The 18,481-nt window shown below is 38.4% G+C and overlaps 2 protein-coding genes across 3 annotated transcripts in view; one reads left to right on the top strand and one right to left on the bottom strand.

Moving 5' to 3' along the window:
* Positions 1-18,481, bottom strand: part of LOC114662582 (NADH-cytochrome b5 reductase 3-like) — a 1,047,486-nt gene that overhangs the window by 136,493 nt on the left and 892,512 nt on the right. The gene's annotated exons all lie outside the window — the stretch shown is intronic.
* The window catches only part of polr3b (polymerase (RNA) III (DNA directed) polypeptide B), a 201,292-nt gene that overhangs the window by 42,963 nt on the left and 139,848 nt on the right, over positions 1-18,481 (top strand). The window contains 1 exon segment of the mRNA XM_028816094.2: positions 18,337-18,459. Coding sequence (XP_028671927.2) covers positions 18,337-18,459 — 123 coding nt within the window.

The raw sequence follows: 18,481 nt of genomic DNA, 5'->3' as shown, positions 1-18,481 counted from the left end.
AGGTCGTGGAAAGCTAGAGAATGGAAATGCATCTTCAATCTAATATTAACCAGTTCAATTGAAAGTGACTTCTTAATATAATTAGTAATGTTATTACTATTAATTATTAACTAGCCAACTACGCCGCATAATTATGTATTGATGGGTGAAAACTTCCTGAACGACACAGTTGTCCAAACAGAAGTGAAAATAAAATTGAGCCCGGTGCATTCTTTAACTGCATTTTCTGCCTTGTAGCGCAGTGGTCGTGTTTCTGGTTAACAGTAAGGAGACTGTGGAAGATTTTGGGTTCGCTTCCTGGTTCCTCCCTGTGTGGATAGCGCTTTGAATGAAAAAAGTGAACATTTGCAAAATCCGTAACGGTGCGTTCAGTAAGTACAATGCACACGCTTTTAATTTGCCAGCCGTCTTTTCAGGTTTGGGCTTATTTTGCAGTGTTACCGCTTGTGCATATTAAATCTTGAAATCCTTCAAGTAACTAATTAACTAACACCCACCCACCCAGCTTGTGTGAAAAAAATGTGCCGGTTCTTTCATCATTTTGTTGCAGCCTATGAAAGACTTGCTGCCCCCAACTCCTCACCTGAGTTGCTGTCGTCTGTGCACCTCTGAGCCCCGTTGTCCTTTCATTGTTCTTTGCGGTTTCGGCTGCTTTTGTATATATAATCCACCAAGTCACCCGACCACAGTAGTAGGAGTGGGGTGGGGAGCGTACACAGGGCAGGGACGTATTCAGAGGGAGCTTATAACCCGCACTCAGTGAGTATTCCTCGTTTGTGGGAAACAATTCGAGAAGGAGAGGATTGACAGATTGATAGCTCTATGTCCGGGCAGGGTGAGGTTTCCCGTGTTGAGTCAAATAAAGCAAGATTTGTGTGTGGCAAGTTGTTGTGAGCGTACAAAGGGCAGCGACGTATTCAGAGGGAGCATATAACCCGCACTCAGTGGGTATTCCTCGTTCGTGGGGAACAATTCGAGAAAGAGCTATCCATCTGTCAATCCTCTCCATGTCCGGGCAGGGTGAGGTTTCCCGTGTTGAGTCAAATAAAGCAAGATTTGTGTGTGGCGAGTTGTTGTGAGCGTACACAGGGCAGGGACGTATTCAGAGGGAGCATATAACCCGCACTCAGTGGGTATTCCTCGTTCGTGGGGAACAATTTGAGAAAGAGCTATCAATCTGTCAATCCTCTCCGTGTCCGGGCAGGGTGAGGTTTCCCGTGTTGAGTCAAATAAAGCAAGATTTGTGTGTGGCAAGTTGTTGTGTTCGAGCATATGAGCAGGCGCTGTGAATGCCTTGAGAGCGTGGGTGGACACGTGCCAGATGAATGAGTATCTATATATCTTCTTAGATATAGACAGCGTCTGATAGTTCAACTGATGATACAACTATCATAGTTGTGATGGTTTTACACTCCAGCACATTGCGGTGAACGCTGGTAACAGTCAGGCAGGCAGGCGTATAGAGTTGGTGGGCGTGTCTCTCTAGCGGTTCGAGTTCTTGGGTGGTGCTTTGTCGTTTGTATCACACGGTCGGACGACTTGGTGGATTATATATGATGATGATTAAATGTTAAAATCCTTCGAGGAACTAATTAACTAACACCAACCCCGCTTGTGCATATTAAATGTTGAAATCCTTCGAGGAACTAATTAACTAACACCAACCCCGCTTGTGCATATTAAATGTTGAAATCCTTCGAGGAACTAATTAACTAACTAACCAACCCACCCACACAGCTTGTGTGAAAAAATGCGCCCGCACGGTCGAACGACTTGGTGGATTATATATGATGAACATTTGCAAAATCCGTAACGCTGCTTTCAGTAAGTACAATGCACACGCGTTTAATTTGTCGGCCATTTTTTGCCAGTCGTCTTTTCTGGTTTGGGCTGCTTTTGCAGTATTACCGCTAGTGCATATTAAATGTTGAAATCCTTCGAGGAACTAATTAACTAACTTAACACCAACCCACCCACACACAGCTTGTGTGAAAAAATGCGCCCGTACTTTCATAATTTTGTTGCAGCCTATTAACTGTTTTAGACGCTGCATTCAGCAATTGACATCCGCGACAAACATGCCTCTTTTTACATGGTCCTGCATTGGTGGGCGGGAAGCGTTTTCCCTGTTCCTGCAGGACCATCTAAGAAGATGCATGTTTGTCGTGGAAACGAATTGCTGCATGTAGCGTGTAAAACAGTTTGCTATGGTGCACGCGGTCGTGCGTCGTAAGCAAAAAGTCAACGTGGCTCAGAGGTGCATGTGTACTGTAGCCCAGATGAAGATAAATGACGGCGTTTTTTCCCAGTCGACGCATCCGAGTTGGTGGGCGTGGCTCTGCAAGTTGTCGTCGTAATCCAATGGTCTTAGAGTTGGTGGGCGTGGTTCCTTCCTGCGTGCGCCATTGGCGGCTTACTTGTCGGCGGCTTAGTGAATCCACGCCCCTTCTGACGTGCTTTCCATGGGTGGCTGCTTGTTTTCCGGCTTAGTGAATTATATGTATAGATTATTATTACTATTATAATCCTCTTAATGTAATTAATGTAACTTAATGTAATTAATTACTGTTTACTATATGGTCTGTAAGCATTTCTATGCCCTGCCAAAGTTTACTCTAATTATTACAGCTGCTGTACTTAAACTTTAGTTAACTCCCATGCTGATGTTTAGCGACTTTTCTGAGTTTTTATTAGCATTTGTATATGTTTTCATATCACTGTTTTAAAATGCTTGGCTGTGTGACTTGAATACATTTTTGAAGTCACAAGTCCATAGTTGCTTATTAGAAAATATGCAGATTATTTATTTATTTATTTATTTATTTTTTTGAAGGATCCCGTTAAACATGTCCCAGCTTCCAAGCCTCTGCTTGTAAGCTAGCAGCAAGAGTACTGACAGGTGGTTAGTATCAGGCAGTATTGAGATTCAGCAGTGATCTAGAATATTAGCATCCATTGTGAGGTAGGTGTCTTGCCATTGATATTTAGGGTCAACATTCCTTAAATTTTCTTTGTTGAATTCCTCAAAAACAATAAATAATCCCTCAGGGATTCTGTAATAATGTTGTATAGATAGTTTAAAATATTGTTTTTATTAGCTTGCAGAGGAATACAGACAGCTACCAGAAATATACTTGAACTTGCTTGGAAGATTAAAACATGTAATCCTTGATCTAAAAATATTTTAGAGATCAGGTGAAAGAGTTTTTAGAGCCAGTTTTAGAAATTGTGCACTGCGCATTCACCATAAAACACGTGCCACTTCCTTTACTTTTAGCAGTTTGATCCCAATTTAAGAGAGTAAAACAGTCTTGTCTGTGTGGCAGTGTCTGGTGTCTCAGCAGTTGGCCAAATTAGTGATGTGGGATGATGTATGTCTTTATCTTGCTGAAAGAAGAGGGAATGAATTAAAGATTGGGTAGGCCAGGACAGCAACATTGACACTTTCCCCTGAGGCATAGTGGTGGCCTGTACTGCCTTCACACTATCCTGGTATACACCCTTTGCTCTAAGATCAGAAATTTTGATGTTTTTCACCTCCATCCATTCTTCCTCATTCTCATTTTCCTAGATTACATGAAGAAGGGAAATGCCTGTTTTCTATCTATCTATCTATCTATCTAACCATAGAGTTGTGCAGCCTTGTATCCAAAACTATCAATGTGCAAGCACTGCTGATGGGAAAATCTAATGGCATCTGAAGACTAATGAAGACCATGGAGGCCCATTTTCCATATATTTTATTCCTTCACACTGTGGATTTGCTGTTGTGCTACGCTGTATTATTCTTTGTCCTGCCTATAGGAATAAGTTGCAGGTGTCAACAGGTGTTCATGAAAATGATACTACATTAAGACAGAGTACAGAAGCAATCAAAAAAGGCTAACATGATGCAAGGTTATATATCACAATGTACAGAGTGCAAGTCAATGAAGGTTAAGTTATACAGTATAATCAGTCCCTCCAGGATTTTGCAGCTTTTTTTTTGTGATTGTTGCGGCCTAAAATGCCTGATTTTGAGGCAGCTTTTTCAAAACGTTGTGGTGAAAGTTGCAATGTTTTGAGGCTTTATTTTTTCTATAACATCTAGAACAAATTAATTTACAAAAATAGTTACAGCTGTTTTAGTGTTCTATGTAACCTTTCCAAAAAAAGCACAGGATTTCAACAATATTAAGGTTTAAAGTGCACAGAGCATTGATATCAGCTGTCAGTGACAGTGTTCAAGTACTTTTCTTAAAATAATATAAATATAAATTAATATAAACTAGCAAAATACCCGCGCTTCGCAGCGGAGAAGTAGTGTGTTAAAGAGGTTATGAAAAAGTAAAGGAAACATTTTAAAAATAACGTAACATGATTGTCAATGTAATTGTGTTGTCATTGTTATGAGTGTTGCTGTCATATATATATACATATACACATATACACACACATATACACACATATACAGATATATTATATATACATATACACATATATTTTTTATATATATATTTTTTATATATATATATATATATATATATATATATACACATACATACATACATACATATACACACATAGATGCACTTACAATAACATAGAAATCAATATAAACAACATTAACATCATTATCATATGAGAATATGAAGTAATATATAAGAAGCACATTTCATATAAATATAAATTATTAAACAGTAAAATCTTCTTCTATAATTTGCTACCGTGGCTTTTCGTTGGTCTGTCCAGGATTTTAAATCACCTGTAGCTTGCAAACCGTTTCACCTATTGACTTGAAATGTGGTACACATATAATACGTCACGTCTGCTATCCGCTTTATGGGTGATGATTGTATTACTCTTTTTATGTTTATTTTATTTTAGAACCAACTCCTATCTGCGCATACCAGGGCGGCCGTGGGCAGATGCGTATGGTGTATTCACTCCATGTTATTGTGCATTGCGCTGTCACTGGTATTTTGATAAAAGAATTTGAACAATATATAAGAAGCGTATAAATTATTAAACAGTAAAACATTAACATTTAAGAAGTAAAGTTACATTGAGTACTACTGCAGTGCCTTCGGGTATACCTCATTTTTTGTTTGCCCATTACATGCTTAAATGTATAAATTTTTTGGTGTACCTACCCGAGAACACGCAACATATAACCGACCGTGGGAGAAGCATGGATTTTAAACACGCGTTGAGTTCATCTGCTGGTCTCCCTCGTGGAATAACTGGTAATGTTTGACTAAAATCTACAGCGAGTAAAACGACATTACCTCCTTTTTTTTTTTTTACGATCTCTGAGATCTTGCTTTTTTCAGTTCAAGGCTTCATAAGCTCTTTTATGTTGTATGGTGTACTTATCCCAAACCATCATCTTTGAATGTTGCAAGACTTTCGCCTTGTATGTAGATCGGGGTAATTACATTCATTGCATTCCTAGTCTGAATCACAATCTGATTGTATGGGTGGTTACCTGGCACTGTAGGGTTGCCACCCGTCCTTTAAAATACGGAATCGTGCCGCGTTTGAGAATGAAATTGCGCGTCCCGTTTTGAATCAATACTGGACGGGATTTATCCCATATTTTTTTTATCATTTTTTTTTTTAAAGCAGCGTGTCATGCAAATCATCCCACACGCATTTTATGAAGATGCCTCCTTTCCTACTTTTGATTGGGTAATACTTGATGTCATCGTTAGTTTGATTGGTCTTTTTAACTGTCCAGTGAGGAGGGCGTGTCTTTTAAGTACAGTCTGCAAAGTGTTGGCACTGAGATGTGGCGTCAGCGCCATAGTTGAAGCCCCTAACGTTGCGGTCAGCAAGTCGGCTAACATCCGCCATCTGCCGTCTTTCAGTTGCGAGAAGCAGATCATAGAATGGTTGAAACTGTTGCCCCTAACGTTGCGCCACGGCGTGTGGTTCGTTTATACCTCGTGTCTTCTCATTAAACTTTTATCTCGCGAATATGTTATTGCAATCCGCAGCGGGAGCGTTTCTATAAACTTAATTTAAACTTACGTTTTACACCGTGCTTTGTTTCCCTTATGAACATGCTTGTATGCTTCACTCGCTCCGTTCTCAATTGTTTAATTAATTTTTTGCTCTTCGCTGTTTGCGGCTCTTCCTCCATTTCCCCCTACTTCGTTCTTTTATCTCGCGAATATGTTATTGCAATCGTTAACGGGAGTGTTTCAATAAACTGATTGAAAATAGTTTTGCATTTACCTTTTTAGTAAAAGGCGAGCTTTTAAGCCTGAGAAATCAGCCCGTAAATGCACACGTTTAATTGCACATGTGTTAATATGTATGGTTACACAGTATTAAAAGACAGTGAACAACGTCAGTTACCTTTGTTCCCGCGTTTGATAAAAGGTGAGCTTTTAAGCCTGAGAAATCACCCCGTAAATGCACACGTTTAATTGCACATGTGTTAATATGTATGCTTACACAGTATTAAAAGACACTCAAAAATTAACGTCATTTACCTTCGTTCCCGCGTGTGACTCGTGCTGTAAATCTCTTCCTTGTTTTTAGTTCACGTGATTACGTAGGAGGCGTGATGACGCGATACGTGACTCCGCCTCCTCCATTACAGTGTATGGACAAAAAATATGTTCCAGTTATGACCATTACGCTTTGAATTTCGAAATGAAACCTGCCTAACTTTTGTAAGTAAGCTGTAAGGAATGAGCCTGCCAAATTTCAGCCTTCCACCTACACGGGAAGTTGGAGAATTAGTGATGAGTCAGTCAGTCAGTGAGTGAGTCAGTCAGTCAGTCAGTGAGGGCTTTGCCTTTTATTATTATAGATAAAATAATGAAATGTTGAAAACCTCCATTAATAAAAAAAATGCAAAACCAAAAGTGCATATACTGCATCCAAGTTCAGAACTTCAAATAACCTGTATACACAGTATGAGTAAAATACTACTGAACTTCTGCTAACATTGTTTTTACAACACACCATATAAAGTTTAAAATACAGTAGACCCCCACGAAGTCACGGTTCAGAGTTCACGGCCACGGTCATTCGCGGATTTTTCCTTAGAACCTATCTAATAATTATTAGCGGAAACCGCAAATATCCTCCACAATTTTTATGCCTTTTTCGTGGCAATACTGTGCTGTAGAGAGAACAGGAAACAACTGTAGAGGAAATGGCTTGGGATGGTGAAAGCAGCCAATAGTATTTGAAACTGCAACTCCCAGCTGTCCCTGCAGTGGCTCTGATTGGTCTTCTGCTGAGGGTGCTGGGGCTATTGGGGGTCAAAGGATATCAGCGTGGTTTTTACAAAGGGGACCGGAGACCAAAAGCAAAAAAAAATTTCAGGAACTAGCGGTAGGACTATCTATTTTCATCATTACATTTCATCCGTTGCCGTTGTTCATGAACGTTTTTCATGATTTACTGTGTGTGTTTTGTTGGTGCTTTGTTGTATTTAATGTGTAATCGCTGTAAGGGGAACAGGGGTGGTATCGTTGTTTTCATTTATTTCATTTGTTTTCATTACATTCTTTATTTGCTGTTTGATTACTAGATTGCTTTATTTTTGTCTCTGTTTGTGAGTGCGTGCGGGTTGGGTCAAAGCTGGGTGCGTTCCTGGAATCTCCACCATAAAAATAAATAAATCACCTTCTTCTTGACGGTGTGAATCTCAGCAGCACCGGACCGCTACAGCGTTATTAATTTCTCCTTGCTGCTGATTGACTGTGATACATCTCCAGCTGAGTGTTTTTGTGTTTTCCGTTTTGTTCCTCTTAACCCTTAAACCGCCACAACCAGCTATAGTTGTTTCCCAGTGCCATTTGCGAGTACGCAGGAGCTGATCATTCTGTGTCGTACATTCGTTGAGCAGCCAGCTCATGACCACTGCCAGCCCCTTGTGAGCATGGGGGTGAACGCACCACTAGAAGACACGGACACTCCTCAAAAAACCTTCTTAAAAAATGCTGATAGACTACTTGCTCCCTTACTTGCTGGGGTTACTTGCGGCTACTCTGTCGCGTAATATGCTTCTCTCGTGACACTACACTTACTTAAAAGCCTGAACAGCACCTGTCCTTTTTGGCTGATTGCTTTGTTTCTTTTTCCTCCCCCAGACATCCTTTGCTTCTGTTGGAGGTTGTGCTCCCCTATGATGTTTGTCTATTGTTTAATTGATAACCAACTGCATACTGAGCTCGTTTTACTTCTGAAAGAGACATGTTTGTTTGAAGTGTTTGAATAAAGTTCCTGTCTCTACAATCTCCTGTGTTTCCGCGCAATTCTGTGACCCAAGTGAGACACCGTGCAGCACTGCAGCCTCACTGTCTCTGGGATTGACACAGCGTCAGCATTTACGCACTGGTAGTTCAAGCGCAGTTGGCTTGGTGATTTACTTAATTTCATCCATGGCGTCAGTTGTACTTTGTACATATTGTTCCAGTAGTTTTTTAAATAGTTTTTACAGTTCATTAGCAGTTTGTAAAATGATCAGTGTTGTAGTAATTGTGATGCTCTTTGCATGGAAAATAAATGTGTTCTATTAAAATTTCACTTTTTCTTTGTGAATTGTGACGTTTACTTAAAGTGCAACAAAAAAGTATTTGGCATCCAAGGATGCATTAACCCCCAAGTATGTGGTAGTTTAAGGGTTAAAGTCCCAAGATGCCGTCGAAATGCCCTGCACCTTATAAGGCTTCTGGCAATGAAAACGCGCTTGCATGAACTACAGTACATATAGCGGTAACATCAGTATTTTACATTCTAGCACTGCGGGAGACATAGCAGTACAGTATACAGGTTTACCTTTACATTCTTTTTTTTAGGTAATGTATTAAGCTAAATTTGAAATTAAAGTGTTTTGGGGGCATATTTAGGGTTTAAACTTTAAAAATAGGCATTTTTTTTTAACCACATCCAAAATTTGTGGTTTTTCACAATTCGCGGGTGCTCTAGGAACGTAACTCCTGCGAATTTTGGGGGATGTACTGTATCTCATATTTGGTGGTCGTCTGCTCATAGGACCAAAAATATTCATTTATGCAGTCAGACATCCATAACAAAGCTGAATGCTTTATTTTTCTGAGAACTCATAATTCATGAAACCATAATTCATGAAGTCAGAAATGATGAGAGTCGTTCCTGAAAGCTGCCTAAATGTTCCCAATGTCTTCCTCTGAGTCATCCTCACAATCTTTCTCCATATCATCCCTTTTAAAAGCCCCACTGGTAAGGTGCTGGTTGTGGTACAAGAAGACAAAGGCTTTGAAGTTGTTGTTAGTGATTTATCTTCTTCATTTGGACAATACCAGCTTGTAAATGGTTTTGCTTGTTTCAGCATCTGCTGAGTTTATGATGACATCTTTGTATCTTTTGGCCAAGACACAGTGCACAAAAAGTCTCTCCTGCAGCCCGTCTCAAAACAAATTTACAATAACACACTGAAGCTGTGAGTGCTTCTGGACCCAGGCGTAGGCCTCAAATTCATCTTGAGGGACAGCACGGAGCCTGTAATGTATTTATAGCTAGAAGCATTGTTATTCATAAATGAAGTGTGACAAGGGTCAAACACCCTGACTTCTTGAAGGAAGGTGATGGCAGGTTGCCCATCTAACATGTATTTGGTGAGTTATTCCTCTGCATTGTTGTGTGATTGTTCCACTGTATTGAGGGTGTGTGTTTTAATAGCAAAGGAGACATCAAGCCCTTCAAAGTACTTAGCATAGGCTTCATTCGGCATCTGTTTGTTTACAGCAAAGTCCATCTGTAGACCCTCAAGATAGCTAAAAATCTTGGTGGTTATAGGGTGTCTGCCCTGGAAGATGTTCAGAAGCTGCACTATAACTTTACACTTGTCTACCATGAGTCTGATCTGGAACTGCAGATACGCACCAATGTCTGGATTTTATAGCATTCCATGGAGCATTTCATGGAGTCTCTCCATGGACAGAGGTGTGCTTTTGCCACACATTTGTGGATAGAATAACAAATGAAATTTAGTCAAGTGTTTCTGTGCAATTAACTAAAGTAAATCAAAAAAAGCACTGATGTACATGGCATTTGTAAGAAATGCATTGTTAATGTGTGTATGTAGGTGCAAGTTAGCGTAAGTAGGAGTAAAGTTAAATGTTAAGTAATTAAGAAACTTTGTTAAGACAGGAGGAAATGCATTTCAGTCTCTATGATCTCCTTGTAGTGCACAAAGTACTCTGCATGGTACTGCACTGTTGTGAACCAGGAGTTACATTGTGTAGAACATCGATTTGGAGCCATGGTTGCCCTCCTTCCTGCTAGGAGTTTTTTTGTCATGAATTCCAAGTATCTTCTTTTGCAGGAGCTAGCTTGATAGAATATCTGTGAGAAGCTCCATATGAATACATTCAGTTTGTCAAAAGGTCTGCAGAAGACATCGCCGATGAGGTTCATTATGTGTACCATGCATGTCAAGTGTATTGTGTTTGGAAGTAAAGATTGCAGTATGCTGCATTATCTGTTTCAAACAATTACATTCTCATTGGCTATGCAATATTCTTGTAGACACTTGACCACAGCGACTGAAACTGTACAATGGTTGCATTACTGTAGGAAGACATTGTCTGCAAGGTAGGCCAGGATCCTCCCAGATTGATCCTTTTCCAGGGGTGCAATGAAGATATTGAGTACACATCTCTCCTCAACATCTGGAGTCTCATCAAATAAGACAGCAACAGGCTTTTGAGCAAGATGTGTTTTGAGTGCTTCCTTTTCTTTCTTGTATTTTGTATCTAGTATTTCTCTTGAAGCTGGTGAAATCCAGGAATGGCTCCTCCATTGATTACATTTACCCTGAGGAATCTTTACACTGCAGGGTGGTCACTTTGAGAGAGTTGAATGTTGACTGCAGTGCATGCGGAAACATAGTCTTCACAAATCTTAAGTAAAAAACAAATATTTAGTACAGATCAAATGCAGTAAAACTAGTTAAGATAAATTACCCAACCCACTGTTACCCGTACTAATAAGATATTATGTGAGCTTATTTGTGTATGCTCTCTCCTCTGCATCAGTGATATATAACACATACACTCACATATCCAACTTTAAAACATTAAACAAAGCATTTACAGCACATTTAATCGTTTCATTTAATATTTTTATTTGTAAACTTATTCATTCCTCATGCTTGCTCACACACACCCACACACCATTTGAGATGCAGACTGACAAGCACACCTCTGTAACTTTTTAATTGAGCTTCTGTAACATTTTTCCATAAACATGCATTTTTATCTAACTCACCTTGTTTCTTTCAACACTTGCAACCAATCTGGATGCAACAGCCTCTGTTATGGTCACTTGTCATATCTGTAGTCCTCTCTTTTCAGCCATTTGTCTGTGGTACCACAATATTGCACATGGTGAAAAACAGTTTACCACCACTTTCGTGTCATACTTCAGGAAATTGATTCGCACAGACTTTAGCGGTAATATTTGATGGCAAATGTGATCTTTCTGCATTGCACATGTCTTCATCTTGCAGGATCAGCTTCAAGGAAGTGAATCTGGAGGGGAGGTTAAGGTGATAGTTCAAATTTGAGGAAAAATTGTGGCGATTGGACAGAATTGCAAGGCCGCGCAAAATTTGCAGGTATTGGTTGAATTGGCATTAATAGCTGCAATTGCGACATCACAACATCCTGGAAAGACTGTAATGCACTAGTGAGGGTTCACCTTAAGTACTGCTTACAGTTTTTCTCATCATGTTATAAAAAATAGCAGTTTTAGAGAAAGTCCTGAGGAGAGTGGCTAGAGTGATTCCGAGACAGAGAGGTGTGAGATTATGAAGTGATGTTATCAAAGTGCTTAATATTATGAAGGGAACTAGTACAGTGGATCCAAACTGTTACTTTAAAGATTCTACATGAAGAATGTGGGACACAGTTGAAAACTTGTTAGAAACTTGTTAAAGGTAGATGTTGCACAAATGTTAGTAAGTTTTTTTTCCTGTAAAGATCCATAGACACATGGAATAAGTTACAAAGTGGTGTGGTAAAGAGTTGAACTTTACAGACCTTCAGATCTCAATTTGATGTTATTTTGGGGATTTAGGTGAAAAGGATGGATACGCTTGATGAACTGAATGGCCTGTTCTTCTTTACCATCCTTTTAATATTCTAATCTGACCAAATTTAAATATAGATATTCTAAATTCCCAGAGAACTTTCATGAATGTAAATTTATTGTGATCTGTCTGGCAACATCTGTTTTCTGCAAGAGGTATTCAGTTTAATTGAGTCACCATTATGAGGATACTCTTGTTAAACTGTCTTCATCTTCCCAGCATTGCAGATGGCTGCAGTGTACATTCACCAGGGGGCAGTGGCATTTAGTGCCACAAAGAAAAGCAGTTAACGGTTCCTAAAACAGCAAATAAAATTGAATTTAATGGTAAGAGAGAATCATCCCAGACCACACTGTGAATATAACATGTAAATTAAGATAATAACAATGATGTTTAATTTTAATGGGCTGGCATATCTTTAACAGTAAAGTATTCCTGATTTTTGATGCATAAAACCAAGATGCTACCATGCCATTTCTTTTTTGTTTACTCTAAATACTGAGGAGGCCAGTGTTAAAGAATGTAAGATTACAGTTAGGAATGTAGGGGACAGGCATGCCAAAATATAAGAAGGTGTTAGATTATTCAGATCTTTGTAGAAAATTATTTTAAAAACAATTCTAAAGGACACAGATAAGCATTATAATTATATTAAACCTGATAAGTTTTGATTTTTTTTGTTAAGATCCTTGTTGCTGCATTTTAAACAAACTGCAGCTGAGTTATACTATGTTTCTTAAGTGAAAGTATAAAGTCTTAGAAATATGATTATCATCTGATTTGAATTTTTTTCCCACTTTTTTGTTGTCAATGATTAAAATGTATTTTTCTCCTTGATTATTTTAAGAAAATTATTACTTATCCATTTTCTAATACTAGTAATTTACAAAATTAAAGAATTTAGAGCCTCAGGTTGTAATTGGGCACTAATGGTAAATTAATCATTGTGTCATCTGCATACTTGTGGTAATTTGCTTTATGTTTTAAAATAATTAGACCGAAAGGGGTATGGTACAATGAGAGTAATGGCCTGTTTATACTTCATGTTCAGAATGTGTATGACCTCTGAGCATACTGTCAGAAATTAACATGATGCTCGTATGAGTTATAGTAAAAGCAAAGACATGGGTGGCGTGTGTGTTCAAGTTTTGGTATGTGACATCAGCACTATTGTTTAGTATCACCATGTGATGCCAGACTTGCAGCTCCAACAGGATAAAAGTTTGATGAATGGTTTGATGTTGTCAAGCAGATCATCAAACTTAAATGCTGACATATGAATATCTTCATGGTGCTTTTCTTCAATTTCTCGCTTATGATACAGTACTTTTAAAGGTCTAACATACCATCTTCTGTGTCATTGTTGCTGTCTTTTTTTCACACCTTCACAACAGCATCAGAATGCAAAGAAATTTTATTTTTAACATCTTTCTTCTCTCAATTTACAACACAGCGAAACCAGTTGTTTTTTTCTCACCATGATGATTTCTTGCACTGCCACCTGGTGGAATAGTCAGTACACTACGTGCATAGGATCAGGGTCCTCAAGCTCACGTCTTGCACAGAATTAAGTATATCCCCGGCCCAATAAAGGACTTAAATAGATTCATATTGCACACCATGCCCAGTATCATTCATCTTTGATATATAGTCACCACAACTGACAAAGTATTATCTTTGTGTTATATGAGAATTAACCAATTTAAGACACTGCCAGCTAAGCCCTCCAATGGCCAAGTTGGGTGAGAAGAATGCTGTGATCAATGATATCACATGCTACACTCAGGTCTGATAGAACAAGAGCTGATATTTGCATCACCATAAACTCACAAGTCAACAAGTGCTTTAACCAAAGCAGTTTCTGTCCAGTGATTTGGTGTAAAACCTTACTGATGCTTATCCAAAACAATGTTTAATCAAGTAGTCATTTAATTATCAAAAATCTACATTTTCTGCAATTTTACTAGGAAAGTCAAGTTAGAGATTTGTAGGGATTGTAGAATTTTCTTTTCTGAGATGAGTTGTGAATAGGAGCACAGTAGTTATCCTCAGTGTCTCTCTTTTTCTCTTTCATTTCTTTATAAATATTTTATTAGCACAGTTTATGATGAGCATGCATACAAATCTCCGTAAAGTTCCTTTGTCATTTGCATGTCATTGTTAACTGGGAATCTAAACAAACAAATCAACTAAAATGAAGAAGCACAACTATTGCTCGAGCAATAATTGCTTCAGCCGCAGTATTTGTCTTCAAGTTTAAAAAAAAAAAAAAATGGGTTGGAACAAATAACTCCTACCATTGCCAATCTTCTGAACTTGAAGACCCCAATGTAAATGCATCCATAAATAAGACTTAAACAACCCCCTGAGGTAGTGAGAACTCATGAAACTCATGTAAACTTTTCTAGTTGAGATGATATCTTGCAGAAAGCTATACATTAGAAAATGCATCCATAAATATAAAGTATAAATTGTCACAAAATCAAAATCAAAATTTCTTTTGCTATGTGGTGTTGTGGTTAAGGCATAGATAGATAGACAGATAGAACTTTATTTGTCCCCACGGGGAAATTTGGCTTCATACAGAAGCTCTTTAAATAAAGAAATACATAAATAGGTAGATAAGTAAGTAAATAAATAAATGTATATACACTAGCCGTGTAAGCCCATTCTGTAAAAAGCCTGGGGTCCTAGAAACTATTGAAATTGTTTGGGGGGAAAAAAAAAACTGAAATGTAGAGATGTCAAGTAATTGAAAGGAACTACTCTGGGCATCTCTCTCTTAGGAGGATTCATTTTGCTGACGTGCTCGCATTGCTTGTGCATTAGCGGTGGGAGGAAAAGGAAAAGGGATACCATAGTGCCAATGTTAGCGGCTAAGCGACTTTGTCTTTCTTCAGAGATTTCGTTTTGCCGTCGTGCTCGCCTCGCTTGTGTATTAGAGGCGGTAGGAAAAGTAAAATGGATACCGGTTTGCCAATGTTGGCGGCTGAGTGACTTTGTCTTTCTTCTGAAGTTTCGCTTTACTGACGTGCTGGCCCTGCTTGTGTTATTATAGTGGCTAAGCAAGTTTTCTGTTTCCTCGGAGGTGGAGCCCTTACCCTGTTCTCACTTCTGGGCTGGACAGACACACACACTTCCACGCGTAGACATTTATATATAAAATACACATACACATATTGGTTTTAACACACAATGGAATGACTATAAAGCAAGAAATCTCAAAAGAAAAATATGATTTGACTTGGCTGTCACAGTCACAGTGAGGCATCATGCAGATGTATTGCTTTTGGTATAAAGGAGCCGAAGCAGCATTTCTTGACACACTTCTGCTGAATAATTCGTTGGCTGAAGGTAATCTGTGTTATTGTGTTAGTGAGAGGATGTGCAGCTTGTTCATAATGGCACTCAATTTTGTTTTAATAGATTTCTGGTTCATTTGCTTCCTCTGACTCACTGGGTTACCTTAAATAAGTCCATTAACCTGTTTGTGCTCCAGCTCTGTATAAAGTAAAGGTTGGTTGCTTGCACTAAGAAGGTAAAATTGCTCTCATAAAAATTATTATGAGAAGCTTATCTTAAAAAAAAAAAACAAACTACTGTGTAATTTGTAATGAACTTAAATGTTAAAAATACATTGTAAAATTGTTTTCTTTACAGAATTTTAAAGAAAATTGTAATTTTTTTTTTATTTTATACAAAAAATTTGAGACTGCTTTTGGTCCCAGTGACACACACAGTCTTGAGGACTTGCACCATACTTATCAAATTGTTTTCTTTATAGCTGAAGTCTGATAATAACTCTCCCCAATTCATCTCAACAATAAAGTAGTTAAATATTTTTTCTCTCAGGGTTTGTGGGGTGGATGAATTCTTTTTCCATCTTTATATGTCATTGGAAGTTTAATTTGGAAATATTGTACTACATTAACTTTCATTTGTGTGGTAATAACATTTGGTTGTATTTATCAAATTAATCAATTGGAACTACACAAACAGTGCCATTAACTGCTTTGCTGAAATGAGACAATGAACAAGTGAAAATCATTTGCCTCTAAAGTTCCACATACCTAGGCATTCTTTATGGTGGTTGTTAATTGTGCTGAGGGTAAAGCAAAAAGTAAAGGCAATTTTAAAGTTAAGCTGTAAACAGTTTTGCTGCTGCATGACATTGCATGTTCCTATGTAGCAGTCACAACAGTGGATGCATTGCAACAGCTGCGTTTTGAACACCTTCCATATCCCCCTTACATCCCTGATCTAGCACCATCCATCTATCACATCTTTGGCCCACTTCTGATGGATACCTCTTAAGATGAGGTTAAGGAGGCAGTGCAGACCTGGATACAGAAGCAGCTGAAAAGCTTCCTCTCACAGTTATCATTATTAAAGGGAGTTGCCTTTACTTTTTGATTCTCTATTATAGTAAGGCACTAAAGAGAATTATTTAATCAGAAGTCTTAGGTCTCAGATATGTTTGATGTACTCCTGGATAGAAATAACATGCTCAGTGAAAAATAAATTGTAAAATCCTATACCACACTAGCATGCATATTTACTTTGTTCAGCTGGAAGTATCCCATACTCACCTACTATAACTCGGTGGGTAAATGCCATTCTATATTATCTCAAATTACAAAAATCTAACTCTATGGTAGAGAATATATCTAAAACTTTTTAAAAATATGGCAAGAATGTATTAATATTAGTAATTCAGATATTATTTTGGACACTCATTTAATTGTTCAATTTTCAAGCTTTTCAAAACCTGATAGTTTCAGGTTGGGAACATTGTGAAATTGAATTGGTTTGTTAATTTGTAGAATTTTGAGAAGCTTTATTTGAATGAAGCATAATTTGTTACTCTCAGACTGTTCAAATCTTTTGCTTGTTACTTTATACTTAATTAAATACATAGCTGCAAGAATCATAGCCAAAACTACGAAGTTTGAACTTGCAGCTCTACTTTACTGAATTCTGTTTTCTTCCTTTCTTATAAAGATGTTAAATGGCTTTTCCTCCAGCCCCAAGACCCAGGCATCCTTTCCATTTTCTTATTTACAAGGTCTTTAATAGCGATGATGGCTTGCATTCAGTGCTATGTAATATTTTTATATTAGTGAATTCAAGTGCACATATCAAGGAAACATGGAGATACTGTCACATATCCTCCAGGTTTAAGAGTGGATTATGTGTGTGACATAGACTTCAAAACAAATAAACTTTTATTTTCTTCACCTGTGGGGCACGTCTTCCCCGTGTCCCACAGGCACAACACAGTCCCAAAACACCACACAAAACACAAACACTCTTCCTCTTTAACCACCACTCCTCCCGGCAAGCTTAGTCCTCCTCCTCCTCCCGACTCAGGCTCTTGGAGTGGTGGATGCTGGCCCCTTTTATAGTCCACCCGGAAGTGCTCCAGGTGGTTGACTGCCGAGTTCCGGGTGCACTTCCGGGTGTGTTGATTACACTACCCATAAGGGCTCAGGAGTCCCAGCTGCAGCACCCCCCTGGCGGCGCCTGCAGGAGCCAACAGGGCTGCACCCAACTCCAATTCCCATGGAGCCCTGCGGGAAACTGAGGCACCGCTCCAACCCAGGGGGGCTGTCCAGGGGGTGGTATTGCAGAGTCTATGGCTGCTCTCCCTGAACATATAATATATAACCTCAGTCTGTATTGGGTGCTTTTCTCAGCTTTGTGATATTTCCCAGAAATCCTTGCACATTCATTGTTGTTTTAAACATCAGGGAAGTATTATTTGACCAGCTTCTTATATTCATCTTACATTGAACTTTGTTATATGATTTGTATATGATTCTTATGAATTTTATTTAAACATGCTGTTGTGATACTAAATTATGTTATCTTCAGTATTTAAGTAATTTTAAAGGGGTGATTTATTCTATTGTGCTGTGCTTCCAATATGTTTCATAATAGCTTTGCATTTGTACTTGAAAATATTTAACTCTTTTTGACCCTTTTGAAATATGCTTGACAAAAGATTTTAAAGCTGACAATCGACTAAAAAAAATAAAGCTTATCTTTATCTAATGGAAAAGATGCTGATGATTTTTTTTTTCTTGTGCATCTAAAAATTATTTCAATGTCCTCCTGTTTTTGAGATGATGTCAAAGCCAGATGGTGCAGACTCTAATTAAAGCACTTGCTGTAGTGCCAGAAAATACAGTCACACAATAGTCTATTAGCATACGCAAATGTCACTGAACAAATACTAACGTTTCTACTATCCATTACAGGCCATGGGGGTGGAGAGTGACCAAGAAATTGTCCAGATGATTGGAACAGAGGAGCATGTGATGGCTGCCTTTGCACCAAGCCTAGAAGAGTGTCACAAAGCCCAGATATTTACCCAGACACAGGTAAAATAAAAGTATTTTCTGA

The sequence above is a fragment of the Erpetoichthys calabaricus genome, chromosome 1 (assembly GCF_900747795.2).
Source record: "Erpetoichthys calabaricus chromosome 1, fErpCal1.3, whole genome shotgun sequence".
Classification (NCBI taxonomy): domain Eukaryota; kingdom Metazoa; phylum Chordata; class Cladistia; order Polypteriformes; family Polypteridae; genus Erpetoichthys; species Erpetoichthys calabaricus.
This window is presented reverse-complemented; position numbering and strand designations above follow the sequence as displayed.